Here is a 24,194-nt window from a genome sequence, read left to right as displayed (position 1 = left end):
AAGCACTTTCCCCACTGGTATGAAATAATTGTATTTCTCATTTAGGAATCTACATTGTTCTCTTAAGAAAAAGGGGTAGATTAGGTGATGAAAAATGCATACAATAAAACTTCTTATACTTCTGAAAATAACCTAACTGTTGTGAGATTAAGTCCTTAAGATGGAACCGTTTGATTTGTGACCCTTAGAAACGTACATTTATAGGATACGTCTCATAAGCATCACAATTATGATTTCTTTTCCATTCCTGAATGCAAATTTCTAGAGGGGTTATGCTTTCTCTTTTAAAATCCCGCATTTGCAAATACGTCTCTCATAACGCAAGGCACTTTTAAAGCAACTCATAATGAAAGGCAAGCCCTTCACTTTTTACATTGGATGTAGTGTTGCCCAGTGACACAATTTTAGATGGTGTTGGAGACTATTTTCTTAAAATGACACTAGTCACTATCCTTTAGGGTACTTTAGCATTAAATGGAGGAACACCTTTCTACAGGGCTGCAGCTCCCTTGCCTCTCTCCTGGCAAGAAGAGAGGCACAGGGCCTCCTCTGGCGAAGAAAGCCCTGGGCTAACTGCAGTGCTCAGCATTACTGTCTCGATGCCCTTGCCATTACTTCACCGAGGTTTATGTTGCCTCACAGGCATTAAAAGGGGGAAACTGGTCACCATGATGTGGTATAGGAGAAACTAACCTGTGGGCAGAGCGCCATCACAAGGCCCCTGCACCTCTTTATGTCTTTCCCTAAAAAAACGCTTATTCCAAACAGTAGATGGGAAAACGTGGGATCAGCTGAGCTGTGGGATACAGGAATGCATGTACCACACTAATGGGCACAACAACAGGTGAAGGCTACAACCCCCCTAACTCTTGCTGGTAAATCGATGCTTGTGTTGAGCTTTCTTTTACTTTAGCAAGTCCCCAGTTCTGCCTATGTGTTGGGGAGTATCTGTTATATTTCTGGAAGTAGGGCCTCCGCAGGGCTGTTCATGAACTCCCCAGAAAAAAAAAAGAACCCTCATAACAATGTTATGCTGTGGTAGAGTAGGTATTGCGGCACCGTAAGTGTCCAGACAACGACTGTGGTGTATCTTTATACAAGAGAGGGTAACACAGAGGTAGAAGAGCAGTGTGATTCTGCTGAGTTTTAACTACCGTTTCTGTTCCCTTCTGTTTATTCTGTTTATTATTATAAAAACAGAAAGCTCTCTCTAAATAATACCACCACCACAAACATACTTACAATAACGTTTGAGAAAGCAACCCCAACCATCCATAAAAACAATCTTGGTTGCTTTGCTAATATGTTGCCTGGAGATAAAACCACCCAGACTGTAAGAAGAATGAACAGCAATAGAGGTGACACAAGAGGTAGGAGTCCTTCATACAAAGAATCATTCTTCAGTGTTTTCTTTAAATGTGCTCTGTAAATAAATACAATCATTTTATGGAGTAAGAAAATTTATCCATTCTATTTCTGCACAGTAACTTCAAACTCTAGCCTAAACTCAGCCCAAGAGTTCAGCTTGCAACACAACTACCTGTGCGAATGTGCTAGATACCCAGGCATTTTATGAGAAATTGTAGGATACCCAAGTAACATTTATTTCTGGGATAAAATGACATAGTTTTATCCACACAGCTTCTGGTCAGCTTCACCAGCTCATCATTGCACACAAAGTGAGCTACAGTAGCTCCGTTGTTGTAATTGTCATCCAAATGCACAGCATGCAGGCTTGTGGTGAATTCAAAATATATATTTTTTTAGAGGATGAAACTTCTGACATGAAGCATGAAATGACTTCAGCCAATACGCCCCACATTTTCAGTGGCAACACAGCCAAGCACATGGCTGGCAGGCATGGCTGTTGTTGAGGTCTACAGGTGATGTTGCTAGACAATCCTGCACCATTGCCAAAGTACAGCCTAAAGGGGAGACTTTTTTTGCTAATTAGAGTACAGGAAAATTAATGATGGGTCGTAGTTTTGTGGATATTCTAAGCTGTCTTTTAAAGGTAGTACTATTAAAGGTAGTAAATGACTATTTTCTGTCAGCTAGGAAAAAAGGTAACTGTAAGATCAAGAGCTTTTGCATCTATCTTGCATCTTTCTCACTCAAGCAAAACTCATTGAGAGGTTATAAAAGGAGTAGGAGGTTTAATTTACTGAAGTTCACAATCATTAAACCATTTATTTCTTCATACCAATAGTTCAGAAGAGCAATTCTGTGTTTGAAGTGTACTGGGAAATGTCCTGTTTAAAATCTCTGAACGTTTGTATTTATCATAGAATCAGAATGGTTTGGGTTGGAAGGGACCTTAAAGCTCATCTGGTTCCAACGCCCCCGCCATGGTCAGGGACACCTTCCACTAGACCAGGTTGCTCAAAGCCCCATCCAGCCTGGCCTTGTATTTATAGAAATAGCTAGACAAAAATCCAATAAATATCTTTCTCATTCCAAAAAAGATTATTCTTCTGAAAAAATAACAACTGATAACAGGCAGCAGGATGAAGAAAGAGAGAAGATGATTGGAAAACTCAAATTCCTCATCACCAAATAGCTTGTGTGTGCATCCTTCAAGCAACCCTGACTGGATGTTTAGAATTAATGTGCTCTTCTGTTCAGAGGAATGATAAACCCACCAGAAGGCTTGAGAGAAACTATGTCAAATGATGACTTGAAAAGGAAAACACTAAACAAAAGTCCTGACATGAGAGGAAAGAAAGCAAAAACTAAACGTTCAGTGAGGTAAATGCTGCTGCTGCTGCCAGGGACTGACGTGCCCAAGGTGCTGTCCTCCAGTTCTCCCAGTCTTCCCCGAACCCGAGTCCCTTGCACCACTGGTCCCCAGCCCGCTCCTGCTGCTGCTCCCAGCACCCTGCCCCAAAGCCCAGCCTTTCTGCGGGATCTCAGCCTTTCCTGCCCCCCATCTCCTGCCTCTCCATTCTTCCTGCCCCAAACTCGGGGCTAGTCATGCTTTCATTAACTACACTGAGTACTGCGACATGAAAAGGGCTACGTAGGAGCGATGCGTTATTGCCTTTCTTCCAGTCTCTCCAAAATTTAAATGTTAATATTAATTCTGACTAATTCCTGAAGACAGGCAGTGACAGTCCCTCCTTCAGGACACTTAGGATCTGAAAGACCTGATATGACAGAGGAGTGAAATGAGCTAGCAAATACTAGAGGAAGGCAGGCGCCATTAGTAAAAATAGGCCATCGGAGTATAAACTAACCGTGTATAAAATGCCTAGGTGCAGCAAGCCAACTCTTAGATGTAATCACAGCTTGCCACCTGCCTAGCCTGTATCTGATGGCAATTGTCTGCAGACTTCATACAGAGAAGAGTTTTACAGAAGGATCTGGAAGACAATAAAGTACTTAATGGAGTGCAGGATGATCAGCTACAGAATTTTACTTAGTGCAGGTAGAAGTTACAAATCACATTTGACTGCAAATAAAATGCAGTGTTTATAACTACAGAGCTTTCATCAGTTTACTGTGCAGGACCAGCATGAGACTGCCTGGAGAATGGCAAGTGAAAGGAAGAGGATGGGAGTTATAAACATGGAAAAGAAACCAGTCAGATTCTCAAAACTGACCAGAAAAACCTTTTACTACATTATCAGGACAGCATCTGGCTGAAAGAAGGTAGGCTACTTCAGGCATTACATTTATTTCTCAAGTGGGGAAACTGTTAAATATAGAGAATTAAATGGGAAGGGATAGAACTTATTTAATGATAACTAACTTACCTGTGAATGTTGTATAGCGTTTGTGGAAACGAAAGAAAGACACTGAAGCCTGGAAGAGAAAAAGATTACATATGTAATGATATACAGTCCTGCTACACTGATGACCTCAGAGTTTTCTTCTATGATAACAAAGCTAGTGTGCTATTTTAAAAATTACTCAGTATTGCTGTACTCATTACAAGATACGAACTGAGTTTGGAGGCTTTAAGCAATAATAAAACCTTCCTCATTTTTCCAAAAGTTAGCTGCTAGAAATAGTTGCTGATACAGATTTTCTTGTGTAATGAGTGACAAGATCAGAAAGATTTTTAAAAATTCTGATGCAGTTAGCAGGTAGGATCAGTTATTTGTCATACAGGTTCCTCTGCTGGACCCAAGAAAGATCACGGCCCCAGTTTGCATGAGCTGCTCTCTGTCTATGTAGAAAAAAAAAAACAGGTCTGACACCAAAAGCTTCCCAATGGGACATATAAAGACCTCAAACAGGGCTGCCCACATTACTGGGGAAATAATAACAGGTTCATAGTTCAATATACTAAGGTTCACCTAATGATCTGCTTTGCTGATACAATGGCTGAAATGAATTAATTTTCATGATATGGCCATCATTTGAACGAGTGAGGTTTTTTTACTATTTTTTTTTAATACAGCTGTGACCTTTCCGGAGCTCAGCTTTAACCCACAAAGGACAAGGAATTCACCTTTGCTAACACTGTGTCTATCTGCACTGCGGCCGGTATTACCAACACAGCTGCTAGCAGCCCTGGAGCTGCCTGAAGACCCAGTTGTACCCCATCCAACACCCACATCCCAGATACATTGGTCCACCCAAGGGTCAAAGAAGACCTCCAGCAAGAAGTGGAAGTTCAAGGTTTAAGTGAAAAAGCAACAGTATCAGTCAGCCTACCTGGTGAAAATATATATAATCCTTTTTTAATCTGTGACACCCATTTTCTATGTGTTTCCCTGCAGAGCTCTTTGGTTCTGGTTTGGTTTTTTCCCCCACTTTCTGTACGTCAAGGGCTTTTCCTTGGTCTGTTTGCTGCTTGGAGATTGCTCTGGGTAGCATATTTCTGCCCGGCTTTTATATTATAAGGCATGAGGATTGGGTTTGGTGCACTAAATGAATACATAATTCCTATTTTGTTATGGGCAAGAAAAGCACTCTGATGTTGTAAACCTTCTGTTTTTACCTTAAAAAGATCTCACTTAAGAAACACACTGTACTGTTTGTACAGAAAAGCAGCAAACTTTAATCTCATTATTAGAAACCAGGAAAAATAAGAATGAAGAGAGGAAAGAACTGATTTCAGATTACTTTGTCCTGGGACTAATGTGGCACAGCAGACTCTCAAGAAATGTCAGTGTTTACCGTTCAGGCCTCATCAAAGACATACCCGAGTGTTTAGCATGCTCTGGCCAGAGTGGCAACTCAAGAGAAGGAAAACTGAAAAAAGCAGGAATAGTGGAGATCAGGATTGTTGGAAAACAGAAGTAGTAAAAAGGGATGCAATAGATAATCTATTTCTCCAGTCTTTCTGGTTATCTTTTAAAGGGGAGGAAACAAAGAACTGGGGAAAAAAAGATTATCCAGCCTGTAAATAATTTCAGGTATTGCATTTTTACATGTTTCCTGCTTGGTTTTGCTTTTGAAAACAAGTAACATAAAGAGCTCTGCTTCTTTACCATGGCAGGAACTCTGTATCAAACAGCTGAAGGATGTGCAATTGAAGTAATATCCCAAGTATTCTGTAAATATATTTCTAAAACTTGCAAGCTTAGTGCCTTCACAATGATCTGTGTTTAATGTGCACTCCAGTTAGCTATGTTTTCTATTAGGCAGGGAGGGCTAGTTCAATAAAATCTTGAGTTACGTACAGCAGTTCCAACATCTGTATCACATTAGAGCAGACATGAGACAAAACATTGACTCTTGAGGTTAAATCTAAATTTCCTGCTGCAATCCTGAAGTTTGATTTGTTAGGAGAAAAGCAATCGAGAGGAACAGAAATAGAGACTAGAACTAGAAATAGAATTCAAAGAGCAATGGTTGCCAACAATTTGTTATTTTTATGAAGTGCCATTTTATTTAGAAATAACACACTGACCACAAACAATCCCCCAGCTAGCTAAAAGCCACTTTCCGAATGGGGCAGTTACACCAGTTACTCCTTTGTGTTTCTATACAGCTTCACTTTTAGCAGAGCGAGAGCTGAGGATACAGTAGGGAAAGCAAAGGGTGTTCCCCTATTTCTTATGGGATTTTCAAAATTCCATCATTTCCTACAACATGTTGCTCTCCCATCTTTTTTTAGCTAAGGAGGCCTGGCTTGGGGGCTGCTTTTGGTACTCATTAAGGCTGCTTTTTAATTGGCATTAAGGATCCCTTTGTGCCCAGGAGCTAAACTGCTGCTTCCGCATTGCTGCCATTCCCTGCTGGTCTGGGGAACAAAAGGTGCAGCCTGGAGAGCAAACCCACCACTGTCTCTCTGGTGCTCAGCCACCCAGGCAATGCCCAAGTGATGATGATGGAGTTTTGGTTTTTTTTTTTAATGTCCTAAAAGCACATATTTTATTTTAAAATCATTTAAAACCCCAAGTTTAGTGTATTAGACATTTTTAACACATTACAGAAAACAGAACTCATCAAGTGTTTATTAGAAGTATTACTGCTGTTCCAGTATTTTTTAATTTTTCCTTTAATGTTTTCCCCCATTTTCCTGCTGATTTAAATTCTGAGACTCAACTTTAAGAACACAGGCCTGTATTAAAGGCAGAAATACGAAAGCACAGATGGGTGGCACAGATCGACACAGGGAATTCTTGTGTCACGCTAGGCTGAAGGTATCAAGCCCAAATCCTCAGATTTAGGTACAATCCTATGGTCAGTCCTCTGCCTTGCACTATCTTGACTCCCTTTTTGAAGAAATAAGCCTTTGCATTCTTTAATAAACATTCTTTTCAGAGAAATAAGCATTTGCAAAGCTCTTTATCAGGAATTATTTTGTCCATATTAAAAGACAAACAAACAAAACCCATTGCATTCAAGAATTCAGGATTAGAGACATGTCAGAAATAAAGATATATCTTGTTTTCCAAATATATATATAAAAACATGCAGATACATACACACACATGCATATTATATATATATATAAAAATATATATGCATATATGCAAAAGGGATCAAAAAGATAATTCCCATCACTTCTAGTGACAACTTTAGATTTCATTTGGTATTTTCAAATTCAACTCCAAAACTCTTAAGATGTTACTTGTGCAATATTGCTGAGTGGATTAAAAAAAAATAATAATAATTTAAAAAAAATTAAAAAGCTAGCATGTGATGGATACCATGGTACAGTAATGCATTTGAGTTACATGACAGCATCTTAAACCATGCCCTGATGACTACTGAAGACCTGCAGACAGCCAGGTTATGTTTCCGTGACACGCTGCAGTTACTTAGTGTGGCTGCTGTACCTGAGTTAATTTAGGCATTGCTGCAAAATGCACACTTGCTTGTTGTAGAGAAAGAGAGAGTATGGCCAGAAACGAACTGCTGACACTACTGTCAGCTCTGGAAAATGCTATTTCAGTAACCAACAGAAGAGCCCCACGCTGGCGTTCAAAGGTAGAAAGCCTATCGCAGGTAGCCAGGTTCCTGAATACACCAAACTTCACAGCCGGGAAACACCACTAAATAAAGAAGCTACTCCAAGCAGGTAGCCAAGACACCTAAACCACTATTTTTAAACAAATTATACTGCTTCAAAGGAAGGACAAAGTTTACATCTTCTCCACACCTTTGCTATCATGTATCGCCTTTGTTGCTAAGCTCCTGACAAGTGAACCATCCTTAAACTGTCCTAAGAACAGCGTTGAAATATTATTTAAGAATTGGCTCTTCCTGATAGTTACAAGTTCAAAAATGAGACAGTGCGATACAGGGATGTAATTTTAGGCGAACGCTGCACTGGAAACTGCAGGAATTAGTTCAGGAAAGTACCCTTCCTTCCCTGCTGTGCTCCCCCAAAAAAAGCCTCCCCAGGGCATTCCTCCTGTTTGGGAGGCAGTGAAGACGTCTGTGCAGACCTTCTCCTGGGCATGTTGCAGAAGCTGAGCTCAGTAAAAATCAACTCTTTAACAGCAGGAAGTTGTAGTTGCATTTCAGCCTACAAATGAAATACTACCCCCCTCCTCTCCTGCTCTCCTGCCCACACCTCCACATGGCCTTCTTCGGTATGCTGCTTGGCCTTTCTATCTCTAGGGTAATAATTCATCATAGTCACTGCTTGCTTTAAAGAAATGGGATGTTATCATTTACCTTTCTTAGCCACCAGACAAAAAAATAACATAAAAAATATTTAGGCCTCTGTATTAGCTTGGAAAAATCTTTAAATACTTTTTGCATGTTTTTTCCAAATTTCTTCCACGTTTAGAGCAGCCAGACACATGAAAATATCTTAACACACTGAATGTTTAGCATGCTGATCAGTGCCTGGAGGCAAGCTTCATCAAAAGGTGAACATTTAGAAGCCCTTGTAACTGGAACAGCAGCTTTTTATGGAACAGTGTGATTTTATCAGGCATGTCTTGAGAAGACAATTATTTTAATTGGTTGTGCAAACAGATAATTGCGTATTGAGCTGTCCACTAACTATAAAATTATGTTTTATTGTTATATAAAATGGCAAACTTAGAACCACTTAGTAATTGAAAAAAAAAAAAAAGCTTAGAAAATGAGTATATCATTTTCAGACTTAATTGAGCCTGTAAAGTTAAGCAATTTAAGGACAGATGACAAATACACCCAAACACATCTACACAGTGTGAAATGATTTTACAGGGATTAAGAGCACAGTGTAAATATGAGCACTGTCTTCATGCACAAAGTTGATGTATGTTTTGGATGTTTAGCATCTAAGATACTTCTTGAGTATAGAGGTTTTAAAGGGACGCATTTATCATGCTTGTTGATTTTATAGCTTATTTTCAGTGTCTAAGGCAGTACACATTGCATTTCTCTCTCTTGAACTGAGCTGCAAGCTAACAATTAGCATTTGGAGGGATTTAGTACAGACTGAGAAATTAGTTTATGGATGTAGATGCTCCTTTGATGTAGCCCTGTTCACATGGCATGTACACATCATTCTCTTTTTGCGGTCACAGCAAGAATTGAGCTCCAGAGCAACGGTGCCTTTATTGGAAAAGCCCAGGCTGGCTTCCAGAAGGACGCCGCCAGGAGAGCCCCCTTGTTTGACTTTCTTCTGGGGCTCCCGCCACCCATGAAATGACTCCTCACAGCTAACACCACCGACCCCATTCCCACTTGCAATTAGCATCCCGTGACACTGCTCTGCCTCCGGCCTTCAGCGCTCTGGTTTTCTGGGTTATTGTTCTGACTGGTTCAGATGAGTTACTCCAAACATGAACTCAGCTGCTTTTTATATATATCTCGAGTGACAGGTGAGTATTTCACACCCTTTACTTCAACAAAGTCTCGTACAATCTGTCACAACAATGCTTTAATAAATGTTAAATGGGTGACAGACACGTAGAAGCCAACCCATGCTAACCACACTTTTCAAACAAGGCCAGTCAAAGCCTGTCGGAGCGATAACATTTTGAAAACATATCACTTAACGTTTAATCATTCAACTATCTATCAGTAAGGCAGAACCATCAGCCACTTTGCAATGGGAACTATAGGAAATCACTACAGAATGACTTGTCCGTATGAGGCAGAAACAATTTATAATTTGACCATGGCCTCGTAAACATTTTCTGACACTGAAAAAAGGGCAGGCTGCTGTATAATTACCCACTGCAAGGACTTCTGTGTTATCCTTTGCTACACAGAATATAGGACACAGTGTAAGGACGAGGCACTGTTTTAGATGGATAACTGTGCTTTCCCACTATGACAGAATGGAAATACTTGGCATGTTTCAAATGTTGTGGCTTGGTCTCATCATTACTTTTTTGCTGCTATTATGCTTTCATTTATGTATTTACTCCTCGTTTTATATACTTCAATAGCTCAGAGAAGGAGTGAACCTCAAGGAACACACACTCTGCAAAAGTCAGCACAGAACCCAATCCAATACACATCACAGGAAAAAATTCTGAATGCTTTGGCCCCATCTCTAAAAGAAAGTTCAAGTTTCCGATCTCTGACAGATGTTAGTACTCCATTCACATTTCATGTTCAAACCTATACTTTGAAAATTTGTCTCAGCTTTGCCACAGGCTTCAGTAGGCAGATCTGGGGCACTGTTGCCCAGACAGAGTGGACTCAAATGTGTCACCATGTCTGGATTACAGAACTGTCTGCCACTTGTGCCAGACACTGATGAAGTACAACATATCCACTCCGTGCTTTAGTGGTCCTTTAACCATAAAGCCTGTTCTTGTGGTTGCAACTAATACTGAGGAGGAGCAGGAATCTTTCTGTGCATCCAGGAGTCATTTTTCTGACCTGGCTTCATAAGGAATGAAGCTGACGTGGTAACACTTTGCTTGTTTGTGTGCATCCCACCATAACCTCTGAGCCTTCTGGTCAATTCTGGATAAATTTAACAGTTTGAAAGACATTTCCAGCAAGTTGCATGGAAATGAACACTCAGGTAAAGGAAAACATATAAATGTCTCCAGTGAGGAGAGGATTGCAGCCTGAACTCAAATTTTTTTAGACATTATAAAATCTATCTCATAGAGAGCAAGTATGAATGTCCCAAGAATGGGAAATGCTTCATTCAGAACATGCACCTATTACAGGTCATTTAATTGCAATGTGAGACAGAAACCATCATCAATTAGTAATGCTGCTCTCTGAACTACTGATGTTTACCTGCTGGCGAAAATCTTCTTATGAAGTCTAGAGCATCATTTGTGGTACTAGACTTTATGTGGGGAACTGACTGTTTTAAAATGCTTATTGTAAATATTTGATATTGCTCTCGACCTGATAGCAGAGTGACAGGGATTGCTAGGCATTTGGGATACCCTGGAGGGGCAAAAATAAATGATAGCTCTCACCCCAGTGCTGCCCTTTGAAGGGAGCCTAGTTAGCCAGATAATGCTATGGGACAATTGTGGTTAAATCCCAAGAGAGCTTTTGTAGTGTCATCCACAGGAGTCTTGCTGAGAGCAGAAGTAATTAGTTCCAGCTGAGCACACAGGGACATAACTTTAGAAAGGTCTGACCGCTTTCATGCTAGGAGAGAAAAGGTATTTCTGTCTAGCAGCCAGGACAACACACTCTGGAAACAAGAGAATGGCCGCCTTCATTTGCTTGGTGACCAGCTAGGTGTGTGTTTTGGAGCTGCAGGATGGAATTGCATTCACTGCCTGTGAAAATTACCCGTTTCTGTTCGCTGGGTAACTGAAAAATTCCCATAAAATATGATGCAGAAGTTTTTCTGCTTCACAGGGCAGTCCTCTGAGGTCACCGTTCAGCAGCCCGAGACTTGGCCTTCCTACAGGTGTTCACAGTGTGCTAGACAGTTCCCAAGGACATATGTAAAGCTCTCTCTTGGGAGGCTTTCCTAAAACATCTAATCTAAACACCGGTATTGCTGCACTTTTATGTATATCTTCGTGTGTTCTGGCACCTGATAAAAATTCCATTATTTTCAGCGAGTGAGTGTCAGCTGGTGATACCACAGCTTCCTCTGAGGAGGTGCTTCTGCAGAGTTCATCCTTAGGTTATACGTGGGCTTCCCCCCCCGCCCTGAAACTCCAGGAAGGACATCTGAAAAACTCCACTCTTCTGCATCTCGTTTGGATTTCTTCCCACTACAGAAGGTACTAGCGAAAAGCCCAGCTGTGCTCGGAGAAGTGACGGCTCAGCAGCTGAACTCCTGTTGTGTACAGAACAGTAAAAGCACAAAACGAATGCCAAGTATTGATGGAGCAGCTACAGGTTCATTGTTAGAAGGACCACTAGTGACTACTAAATGCCATCAGATGGTTAAGGACAGCCAGTTAGGGTTTAATGGCTCTTCTCGGGGTCCTGGGAAACTAACTCGTAAAAAGCATCAGAGACCCACTACATCACTTTTTGTTTTTTAACAAGCCACAAAGGCATTTAACTGAGCATGCCAGAGAGTGGGCCCTCTGATACAAGTGGATCTGGCTGAGCAAGACACACTTGCTGCGGCCTCGCTAGGGGAGAGAATAATTTAATCTTCCTGGCTGCTCAGCCCTTGGCGTAGGTTAGACCGATCCTTTTTCTGCAGTCACAGTGGGGTCCTGCAATTTACTGCAAGCTTCTAAAAACTTTATATATCCATATTCACTGCACACAGGTTATCCAATGATAACCACCTTAATCACCATTGCTGAACTGAGATTCAAACCTGTGGTGAAATGGCAGTGCTTTCTGGATCAGCATGATCCCTAGGGGAAGGATTCAACTTTTTTAATATTTAAATTTAGTGCCTGTTTTTAAGAGATTTACTGAGCACTGTGACAATTTTGTAATATAGAGTCAACCAAGATAATTTCTTGCATACTTTAAATCCATATTTAACTACAATTAAGCTGCAAAAGTTGCCCTGTTAATGGCATTGTGGATAGTGTGCGAGAGACGATGTTTTAAAGAAATCTTTTGGCTCTTACTTATGCCTGCTCTGCTTGGGACAATGTTGGAAGAAATACTCAATTCTCTGCTCACGGATCCATTCATGCAAGCATACCACATGAGACAGAAGCAGTGCGTCTTTCTAATGCTGATGGAATAGTCCATCAAACCTTGCTTCGCAGCTGTTTTTGGTAGAGTATGAAAAAGGCTGCTCGCTTCTGCAGATTTGATGACATTGACATGCTTCTCTACCACCAACCTTCCTAATATCTTGAACAGTTTGAATTCAACCTTCATCCATGGCTTCACAAGTGCAAGGGAAGCCATCCGCGTACTCACTGAGCGGGCTGTCATGCGCCTTAGTGACAGGCACGAAAGCAGCCATGTGCGTAGCGCAGAACGAGCGTGCTCGATGGACGAGCCCATGCTAGCGCCTAGTGCCAACGCAGGCCTAACCCGCCGCTTCTGGGAGAGCCAGCATCCATCTCTCCCGGACTTGCAGTGCTCCTTCAACAGCACAAATCACTCCCTATCCCCCAGTGCCCTGCCAGCCACCAGAGGGCATTTTATAGCTACGTCTCTGTCAAGCTGAGTAATTCGTTGACTACTGAAAACACAACCACTCTTTTCCCTTCTTCTTTTCTTTCTTTTCCTCAGAGTGCCTAAAACAGGCCTCACCAAAAGAAAGACTGTACCATCTTGGTCACACACGGTCAGTTTTACACTCTGGGTAAAGCACAAAGGACTGTCAAAACCATGTCCTTGCACATGCTGCTCATTAGAAAGCACAGCCTGAACACAGGGTCCTTTCCAATCTGGGAATTCGGGGAAGCACAGCTGAGGCTGGAGGTGGTACCTGCTGAAGACCTCTCCATGGGAAAGGGTGGTGAGAACACATGCCAATGCAGTGGATTCAAAAGTCCCCCCCCAAATGCTCAGATAGCTCCTAGTTATAGTCAGTGTTGGGTGAGCACCTATATCCAGCTCTCCATTTGGCTCAAGGACTGAAGACATTTCTTGGGATATAAGTCCAGACTGCCTGTGTCAAACACTTTTTTTGGTGTCCTCATCACTTGTATGCTCGTATAAAAATCCCTAAAGTTTATATGCCAATTTCTTCACCTTCCAAGCAACACATCAAAACCATGTCGCATACACACATTTTTAGCTCAGATTACCATGTTTTTAACTCATCAAAATGTAACTGCTCTTGTTCTCAGTCTAGCTGTAGCAGTTGAAAAATGTTCCATGGTTATTTCAAACTACACTGACAGTATCAAATAATGAGCAAATAGGCTATTGCTGTATATGAAAAATGCATCACTTCTGCCAGAAAGTAATTCTAAAGAAGAGCTCAGAAACCACCTGGCTCTTTTTCAGATTTACAGTTGTGCCTCCTAAGATTATTTAAATAAGGCCTTTATTCCTTCTATCCATAATGTTTTGGAGCATAGTGTGCTGCAGGCCAAAACATTAAACTGATAATATATGTAAATGTAAGCGACATTTTACCTGAGTGACATGAAGAGTTCCTGAGACTTTGAGAGCCAGACAGCCAGCCAGCACACTGCACTGAACTGCACGTGCAGATAAGGAACATTTTCTGTATTATTTGTGTGCAACAGATAGATAGTAATTAAGTGAGGAAAAATGTTTCCAAAATGATCTACTTTTTTAAAGTTTTCCAGTATTAGCCCTTTTAATCAGCTCTATTCGTGTGTTTTTTGGACTAGCCAACACTTACAAAAGGAAAAAAAATGTGAAGGAAATATAAGAAATAGCTAATCGAAATAATTAAAAAGCAGTACAGTTTTGCATGCATCTGGACACTTACCTATAAGCAAGATTACTAATGCGTCTGTAATGTAATAACCAAATAGGAGAGGCTTCTGCCAGACTTCCACACCAACAGCACCGGTGAGCAGGTATGCTGCTATTAATACCTATAGAAAAAGGATAACATATTTTCAGTCTTTTACTTCTAAAGGTACAGAATTTCGCTTATCATCTTAATACAAATGCAAGAGTGAAAAAAAAAAAATCTGTTATTTTCCTCCAGTCTTCAATTTACAGGACCTTATGCTGCCATCCCAAAACAATTACTTCTAAGCAATGAAGCAGCTTCCAGTGTCACCAACAAAATTATTTAAAATGTATGAAATATGGTAAGCAAGCAACTTCTCTGCTAATGTGTGCATCTGTTTGCGTGTGGTAAGTATAACTGACTTGCCTTTCCAAAACACCTAATTTCTAAATCCCTTCTTAATGCCAGGTCTCCCCGCTGCACAAGCACTTTCTTGTATTTGCATCCAGACTTCAGAATGAGCCACATGGTTATTTTTGCAGCTCAGCCCCCTGAACTGATCATATCAGAATAACTGGGAGGGGAAAAAAAAATCTAAGCTCACCTGAAATAATAAAAAAATCAATTGAATGTGAAGAAATAAAAAGAAGGGAGAGAGCTGAAGCCTTCTCTGATTTTTAATTTATTTGACAGATAACATCATTACAGGACATAAAAAAAAGAAGTAGTCAAACATCATTAGGAGTGAAAGGATTCATACACAAGACTCATGAGTCACTTGCTGAAGTGCCACCAGTTTCAGTAGAGATGTAAATGCAGTTTCTACTCTCTCTTCAGAGTTAATTTTGTGACCCAGCTGAGGTCAGAAATCTTAATACAGTCAAAACCCTATAGCCCCTATCGCAATACCTTTCACACCCATCGTATGACCTGTAGCAGTACCGCCTACAATTTATGGCACAAACTGATGAAGTTTTACCATTTTAGGTGTGTAACATGCAAATGCAGTACTGAATGCGATACGGTGCTCCCAAGCCCTTGTGCCCTTGATCCCACCTCAAGGGGCCCCGCTCTCCCTTGAAACCGGTTTCCTGGCTCAGCCCAGGCCACCCACCACCCCCTGCCACCCCTTCTGCTGCCGGCACCCGGCTAGCGGGACTGCTCCCCCACTCTTTCTCTAGGCTATTTTGTCCTCAGCTGTTTAGTTTTGCTTTAGGACTCATAAGGGGTTATGTTTCGTGCTACATGTCTCAACCTCCTGAACTATTCTAGACTTGGATTAAGAATGAATCGCGAACATTTAACTTAGCTCTAAATTAAAACAACTATGTTCATTATAATGCCATTTAGAAGACTGCATGTTCATCTATTTATTCCCAGGTAACATTCAGTAACTTTATATTTTCTGTTCAATACAGCTTCTCACTCTGGGATGACAACTATTTTCCAGCTTTTCCTGTATGATAGATTTTACTATGTTTTTGTTCTTTTTTTTTAAATACTCATTTTTACTATGTTATGTTTTTTCTTCATTTTTAACTTCAGTAAACACATTGACACTCTTCTATTAAATTAATTGCTTTAATTTAAAGGTACACTGAAAATCTCTTTTTTAGATAGCAGCCTGTTTAAGATCCCAGATCAGTAGCAGAACGCTGATGTCATTTAAACTCTCTATCACACGTAGATATCACTATATTTGACTTCACTTACTTCTCTGTATCTAAATTCAAGATTCTTGCCCTATCAGTATGTAGCTCTTTAAGTGTTTTCCTTGAATGTGGCATTGCAGAATTGGGTGTTTGAATTGCCTCTGCAAGAACAAGCGGACAACAGATTTGTAACGGAGAAGAGCAGGCACTAGTATGAGCGTTACATCTTGGGCCACTGAAGACAGTGAGTCAACTTTTGGTCTAAATGATGTGTATAATGGGTTTTGCAACCGACGACAAGAGAGTTAACATTTGGCTTTCTGAAGAAATTGCATTGTTATCCGTAAGACATGATGGATGGACTCCTGGCCCCATCAAAGTTAATGGCAAAACTCCAGCTGGCTTTGATGGAGCCTGAATTTACCCTCACACATTGAATTCTGAACAGAGTTTTTTGGCAAGTGATAAAAGAGGAACTTCAGAATTATCCGTTATTACAGTCAGTTCTTCTGGCAGTGCAGTCATGAGTATCGCTGTCAGATGTCAGCACACCTCTAGGAACAGGAGTGTCGATGCAACGGGCTCTCTCGGGGGAATCCCCTGCCCTGGGATTTGGGGATGCAGCACTCACAGGTTGAGATTGCCTCTTATTTAACAGATGTAGTCTATGAAAAAACACTCTTTGGCTTCAAATTTTTGGTGTGTCGTTTTTTAAGGACTCATAACTTTGACTTTGCTGAGGCAGTCTCAAAGACCTCCTTTAGAAAGCTGGAATGGCTGCATCCCTTGATCTAAGCTATATTAGCAAAAATTGAAGATTCTCAAAATTATTAGACAAAAGCTAAGTATGTTAATCAGTTGTAGAAACTGTTTTTAAAGGCACTGCTGGTAAAAAAAAATAATTAAAATATAAAGCAGTGTTCCTAAGTGCAACTGAATAATTCTACTTAAGAAAAGACAGACAGGTTTTTTTTTACTCATCTCTCTGGCATCGAATTTCTTTAGTACTTTTCAGATATAAATGTAGTCTTTAGCAAGCAAAAATAATTGCAATCTTTTGTAAAATGAGAAGTCCAAATTAAATAACACAAGTAAGGGCCATATAGCAGTTAGTGTCAGACGTATACAGCCTTGGATTCCAACTCACTGCAGCAGCTGACAAGGAAAATTTTTGGCTTGCCAAGGCCTTATCTGTGAGGAGGAGGAGGACTTATGCAGACAAAAATCTGGAAATACATGGTGTTAATTTGTAGGCCCTTTGATACGGCTGAACAGCAGGACAGCTGGCTTCTCAGCAGTGGCTCCCTATCTTGTCACAATTTTGTAAATCACAGCAACATAGTCATCTTTGTCGCTCTGTAAAATCAGAATATTACTTCTTTAATGTGACATTGGGAAAATTCTATAAGGCAGTATAACTCCTCAAAATCTCCTAACTTCTAGCCTTTTAATTGTTCTCTAAGATATTTGATTTTTTAAAATCACCATCTCTTTCATGTCTTTCCACCACTGCAGGTGTAAGTTTTGTGACCAAAATATTCTAGATTGTGCATGTGTGGACATACATTTTTTTTCTCCGTAATGATTTACGATTTCTGTTTTACACACAGGCACATTGAGTATGCTGTATGATGTACTACACGGGAAAAAAAATCAAACATTTTCTCATCTTTTTTTAAAAATATTCTGGCTATGCTTTTAAATTCTTTATGATTCCACAAAAAATGACATTAATTTTACTATAATATTCAATTTCACTAGCATATCCCAATAACATTAATTGTTCATGTGTTGAAGTATTTTCCATTAACACAGTGCTCAAACTGAACATCTAGAGAGCAAAGTCATTTAAAATACAAGAGTGCTTTTTTCCTCTGAAAATAAATGTGCCGCTTGCCTAAAAAAGTAAGAACTAATGATTTCCTACAAGTGTTTTCAACAGGAGTTAGCTTTAGCGTGATGTCTAATTTTTCCATTTTAGTTTTTTTCTCAGTATTTTTTCTTTCAATAAATCATTAAAGGCTGCAAATTTAGCCTATAAAAATAGGGTTTTGTATGTCTTAAAAAGGTCATTTTGCATTTAGACATGCAGTATGTGATAGGTAAACAGCTAAAGGCACGTGATTAATTAACCAAGAAAGGTTCGAGTAGAATCATAACGGAGTGGTTAAGACTGAATAAATCTACTGCAGAAAGAGCCTGTGCACCGCAGGTTCTTCTGTTTAAATTTCACATGGATACACTATGGGGTTTCCCTCAGGTAACCGAGTACCGAGTTCGGCTTCCAGCTGTGTCAGGAGACAGCTGGAAGCAGACACCACAGCCTGGCCAGCACTGCTTCCACACCGCTATCGGTTCTTTTACTTCAACAATTCCAGTGCGCTCCTACCTTTGGAACTAAATAATAATCAATATTATTTCTTCACAAGAAAAGCTATGCTTTCCACAGACACTTCAAATTAGAAAAACTCTGAAAGCGAGTATCTTTTTAACTAAAATAAAAAAGTTTCTGAATCCTGATAACATGACCAAAGAATGACACATTTGCGTCTTCATTGTTCTTTTTAATGGAGACTTGTTTTGCCCCTCTGAAGAGACAGAAGTTTTTAAAAGATGTGATATGCACTCGCATTGCTTGGGATTTCTCTTCCAGTTCCTGAAGCGCTGGCTGCCACAGCACTTCCCAGGAAAAGGTCATATGAAAAGTATTTCAGCATGAGCTTTGTAAACTGTTTCTCAAAAGAAAACCTGGTATATGACATCCAAAAAACCTCTTCCCCTGTTTTGACTGAAAGGAAGGAGAAAAGTAAGTTCTACAATGTGTAAGTTGCTACCTGCATCATATACTTAATTTATTCAGAGTTTCAAGGCAAGCAGAGTGATCCCCCCGAGAACCTAGGTGGGATCATCCAAAGCCATCGGGCAGAACCAGCTGGGAAAGCATCTCAAACCGAAAACCTGGGGCTTATGGTCCAAGCATCTGTGCCTCTGGGGAGGTTTAGGTTGGATATTAGGAAAAACTTCTTCACTGAAAGGGCAATCAGGCACTGGAACAGGCTGCCCAGGGAAGTGGTTGAGTCTCCATCCCTGGGGGTATTTAAAAGACAGGTAGACGTGGGGCTTGAGGACATGGTTTAGTGGTGGACTTGGCAGTGCTAGGTTAACGGTTGGAATCGGTGATCTTAAGGGTCTTTTCCAACCTTAACGATTCTGTGACTCTATGATTCTATGACTGTTAAAGGATTTCTGGTCACCCTCTCCTTACAGAGCTAGGGCAGGGCCACAGAGAGCTGCCTCTTGCCTTTCACACTTGCTAACTTGTGCTTTTGTGCTTTTTTCGAGCTTGCGCTCTTGGCTGGGGAGAGCAAGGGGAAGGAGCGTGGAATTGTCTGGGTCAGCCCTCATGCAGCTCTCATTTTCACTTTTAGACTTTTATTTAAGAATATAAAGGGTACCTCCCTGTTGCACTTAAGGCAGCACTGATGTAAGCAGAAATATCGCTACATCATATTAAGGATAAATTAATATTTTCTTCCCCTACTATGAACTCAACTGCAGTGGCTTATGAAAAGCAACAGCAGGATTAGGGGAGTACTTCATTAAGGGAATATTAAAATTTTCAGGACAAAAATAGATTTTAGAACAATCCAGAGGACGTCTGTGAAAATTAACATATGGCAGGAAGGCTGAAATTTTCATTTCTCAGGAAAGCTTTGTCTTTTTCTTCCTCCAAGAAACTTAATTTGCAGGTATTAGCTTTCTTTGGTTGGGCCTGTGACAAGATGTATCCAAGAACATAGCAAGGATTTCTTTTTTAGTCTTCTCTTCAGCCCATGACTTCTGGGGGTTTGTGCTTACTTGAAAGTGCATGAAAATTGTCTAGATGATACGGTGTAAAGAGGTTCCTCTCCCTGCATCTTTTTCTGCCCGCAGAGGAGCCAGCAGGAGATAGCTCCTTGTGCTGGAGGGAGGATGGGGGAAGAGTTTCCACTGTTGCAGATGCCTCCTCCTTGACTCTGGATCCACAAACATAACAGTCCTCTGACCAAGCATCTCTCAGACACGTTACAGCCATTTTTCAAGTTTACACACCACAGTTTCCTATAAATGGCCATCTGCTGTAATCAAAGCTAATTGGAGTGCCAATTACAGCCCAGCTAGCGCAATTAGGTTACCAATTCTGACGAGTCATCAAGTCGCAGCAAAATGTGATCTGCATAAGTCCCACAAATTTCTCTATTTATAATGAGGCATTTTTTCATGAGGAACAGCAGCTCTTTTTATACCACAGTTAACGCAGAGCCAGTCAGCGGGCTGTCTGTGTTTATATACAGTGGAGCTGACTCAGCAGGAGTGTCCTGGGAGCTACGTCCCAGTTAAGCTTTCATTAAGGTCAACAGTTATCTATTTGCACACTTACACTAATTACTGTATTTCCTGAGCTTTGTTGTGATAACGAAGTCCAAAGTTCCTGGCTTCTATAAATTTTAAAAGCAGAAGCAGGGGACTAGGCCACCTGAATGTCTGACATGCCAATGCAATAGCATCATGTTGTCGGTGAAATTACTGAAGACAGAGCAGAGAGGCACATTCATGCAGCAATCCAGCTAGGAACACCACAGAGGAAACAGTGAACTAAATGCTGGGAATTAGTCTGAAAAAAAGCTTGCGAGTGCTTCCACCCTCTCTGCCTCTGAATGTGACTGTGGGAATATCTGGCAGAGAAGTGGTGGGGGAAAACCAGCAAGGGGAATGTTACCTTTCTTACTCATTGTCAGCCTTTGCTAATGCCCTCAGTATCCTCTCCTCCAAGCAGCTGGAGATGAAGAAGTACCTTTCACAGTGCACACATCATACAAAGTTTGCTGAATGGGTTTACAAAACAAGAGCAAGGCAATGTTTGTAGGGGAATTAAGATTTTTTACTAGGCTAGTCAGTACAGCTGGAAAAAAAAACGTTATGTACTTTCTGGTGTGTGTGAAATGTAGTTTGGACTAATGGAAAAAATACTACCTTGGTCTACAAATCCTGTCTTGTCTTTGTTGATAGGCAATCACAACTACAAAAGCTAATTTTTACAGATGGGAAAATTGATATACAGACATTTCAATAGTACAGTCTTCCACCACTGTTGATGATTGCGCTATACGGCATCAAAAAATCCTTACACATGCTCATCATTTTGACTGTAGGCAAATCATCACAGAAGCGACTAGAAAGCAAGCACGCAGGACAGCAATGCAGCATCAGAGGGAACAGGAAATAGCACTTGTTAGCACCTTGCACCCCAGTTAATCAAAGCAGTTTACAGACTTTCCTGAAATTCAGCCTCACCACAAATCTGTCAGGCAGGGAAATGTTATTACCATCATTTCCCAGATGGGAAAGCAGTGACAGAGGCATAGGTCACTAAAAGGCACTGACAGAGTTAACAGTCCTGCTCCACTAGTTGATACCCACTCCCATATTTAACCAGTTCGGATGCTGTAGCAATCCAAAAGAGCTTTCGAACCATTCACATGTACATCTACAGCGATCATCTGAGCAACAAGTGAAATTGGTGTCAACATAGCTATTCCTCTCCTGCTGGAAGAACTTCACTGAGAAGCCTTACACAGACATGGCTGAAACTTGTAGACCAGCTGGCCGCCTAATGTCTCTAGTCCTGGGCCAACTTCTTCTCCCAGAACCTATTTTCTAGGGGACAAAACAGATGCACCACAGCTGGACCACCATCTCTGAGTTGTTCTCAAACCACTGGATTCTGATTATGTTTACAGCAGTACATCTGCAGCCATTAATTCAAATACTATACCTTCATTAAAACACATATTTGAATATTTGTCAAACTTCTTTTCAGTTATGTATATTTGGCTGCACCTTTCATCTCATGCCTGTGACAGGAAGCTCAGAAGACTGGGACTGTGCTCTTCAGGCTGCAAGAGCCTGGCTATCTGAGAAATAGATAAGCCAGCCCAGAAATCCCAGCACTGGGCCCTTGGCAGTGCAATGAGCTTGTTAATACCACTGCTGCTACTCATTTGTGCACTGAGGCCACCGCTCATCGTGGTGCCCTGGGCATGTTTCTGAAGAGGTTCACCTCAAGGTAGGGCTATAAGCTGGTCAAGAACTCAGCTGGGGACTGGCTGTGGGCTGATATGTAATTCATGTTACTGAACGCCATTCCCAGAGAGAAAACCTCTAATGGTATGATTGACTTTTTTCCAAGGGTAAAACACACTTGACAACAGTTAATGCTTGCTGTGTAGGTACAACGCTATTTCCATTACCACATTCAATGTAAGAGGTGGTAGAACTGAGAAGGTCTAGTATTGTATAACTGTACAATTACTGTTAATAAATACTACTTGGACTAGTTCACATCATGCCTCAGAACCTAGTGTTGGTGGGAAAACTGCTTATGGCTTCAGATAGCATCATAATTTCTGTTAATACCACAAATCAAATGCAGTTGAATGACATTCTCATGGGCACTACCTGACTGCTAGGCTTGCCTCAAGCCTTTTTTTCCTGCAAAGCAATGAATCTCTGATGCTGACAATTTGCTTGAGAGCGTCCCTTCTTTGCAAATGCAGGAAATATTTCTGAATTACTTTTAGGGTTATGCTATTTCACATTCAAAATCTTGGCCAAATACATTTGCCTGGAGCTCTGTTTTTCTATTTCTGTAATATTATGAAAACACTAACATAGTTAAAAAAATAAAACGAAAACAGGAATGATAAATACTTACCACTTGGCTTATATCGTATCCCCAAGGAAGAAAAAGAACTCCTGTGTTATATTTCTCCCAGTGTGAACACATAAAGTTAAACAAGACAATGCTTAAATATATATACATTGTATATACAGAAACTCCAGTCTTCCCATTGTCACGGGAACAGACAGAAAAAAAAGAAAGCACAAAAATGGAGGTAGCCCAGCTATCCAGCCCATGGTCAAATAATTCTCCCAGAGGACTAGTGGACTGAGTCCTTCGAGCATGTTTCCCATCTATGGAGTCTAGAAGGATTGGGAAAGGAAAAGAAATAAAGAATTAGAGCACAACAAAAGGAGTAATTTTCTTCACATACGCTTCACTACTGCCTATATAACATATGGGAAAAATACCCCGATGACAGCAAACTGAAGCACAACAGTCTCTTCAATACCAACATGTTAGGATTGCTTGTAAAATATTTGCTTCAGTTATCAAGTAATTTTTCTGTCTTTACCTCAACTCTTAAACTAAATGCCACCTTCCTTACAAGCTTTAGAAAGACATTCGTAATTACTTGTCCCCAGTGGTCTTTAAACAATTTTATGTCAGTCCCTGCAATCAGTTTCTCAATGAAAGTGCTGAAAAGTGTCCATAGGGCTTCTCGCCCATCCATTGTGGACCCTCTGAGACTTCAGGCCACTTGCGGGGTAGATTCACTAAGGCATGTAGATTGCCTGATGCTAAATGCCTCAATGACTAACAGTTACATGGCGGCCTCAAGAGTAAATTTCACAAAATTTATTTATGTGTGTGCCTACATAACATATTTTAAAGAGTCTTTCAATTGAAATCTTAGGATACAAGAACTGGCAGTGTGCCCAGGTGGCCAAGAAGGCCAATGGCATCCTGGCTTGTATCAGAAACAGTGTGGCCAGCAGGGCTAGGGAAGTGATTGCCCCCTGTACTCAGCACCTCGACTACTGTGTTCAGTTTTGGGCCCCTCACAAGAAGAAGGACATCGAGGTGCTGGAGCGTGTCCAAAGAAGGGCAACGAAGTTGGTGAAGGGTCTAGAGCACAAGTCTTATGAGGAGCGGCTGAGGGAGCTGGGGTTGTTTAGTCTGGAGAAGAGGAGGCTGAGGGGAGACCTTATCGCTCTCTGCAACTACCTGAAAGGAGGTTGTAGCGAGGTAGGGGTTGGTCTCTTCTCCCTAGTAACGAGTGATAGGACGAGAGGAAACGGCCTCAAGCAGCACCAGGGGAGGTTTAGATTGGATATTAGGAAAAGTTTCTTCACCAAAATGGTTGTCAAGCGTTGGACCAGGCTGCCCAGGGAGCTGGTTGAGTCCCCATCCCTGGAGGTATTTAAAAGACGTGTAGACGTGGCGCTCAGGGACATGGCTTAGTAGTGGATTTGGCAGTATTAGGTTAACAGTTGGACTTGATGACCTTAAAGGTCTTTTCCAACCTAAATGATTCTATGATTCTGAGAATACCTTACTGTTAAGGTGAGTTATGTGTTGATCACTTTTAATACTTAAGTGCTAGAAAGATGCCCAAACACTGTACTGGACCTCACTGAGGATGCAGTTGGACAATATGGTTTGAGTCCATCTGAGAGTTCACTGCTGTTGAACAGGGGAGGACCTGCAGCCTGCTCAGCTGGTGGAAAGACAG

At 40.9% G+C, this 24,194-nt stretch overlaps 1 protein-coding gene across 4 annotated transcripts in view; it reads right to left on the bottom strand.

The window, feature by feature from the left end:
* Positions 1-24,194, bottom strand: part of LOC104019770 (ethanolaminephosphotransferase 1) — a 60,016-nt gene that overhangs the window by 7,616 nt on the left and 28,206 nt on the right. For all 4 annotated transcript variants that reach the window (XM_087753793.1, XM_087753818.1, XM_087753807.1 and 1 more), the window contains exons 5-8: positions 22,553-22,821; positions 14,177-14,285; positions 3,756-3,804; positions 1,243-1,423 (exon numbers count right to left, since the gene is read on the bottom strand). In XM_087753793.1, the coding sequence (XP_087609919.1) occupies positions 1,243-1,423; positions 3,756-3,804; positions 14,177-14,285; positions 22,553-22,821 (608 nt within the window). The remainder of the gene's footprint in view (positions 1-1,242; positions 1,424-3,755; positions 3,805-14,176; positions 14,286-22,552; positions 22,822-24,194) is intronic.

This window comes from Nipponia nippon, unplaced genomic scaffold (genome assembly GCF_047370975.1).
Source record: "Nipponia nippon isolate SJK-2023a ecotype South Korea unplaced genomic scaffold, ASM4737097v1 scaffold_1, whole genome shotgun sequence".
In the NCBI taxonomy this organism is placed as follows: Eukaryota; Metazoa; Chordata; class Aves; order Pelecaniformes; family Threskiornithidae; genus Nipponia; species Nipponia nippon.
The sequence above is the reverse complement of the archived record's forward strand: the minus strand, read 5'-3'. Positions and strand labels throughout refer to the sequence as shown.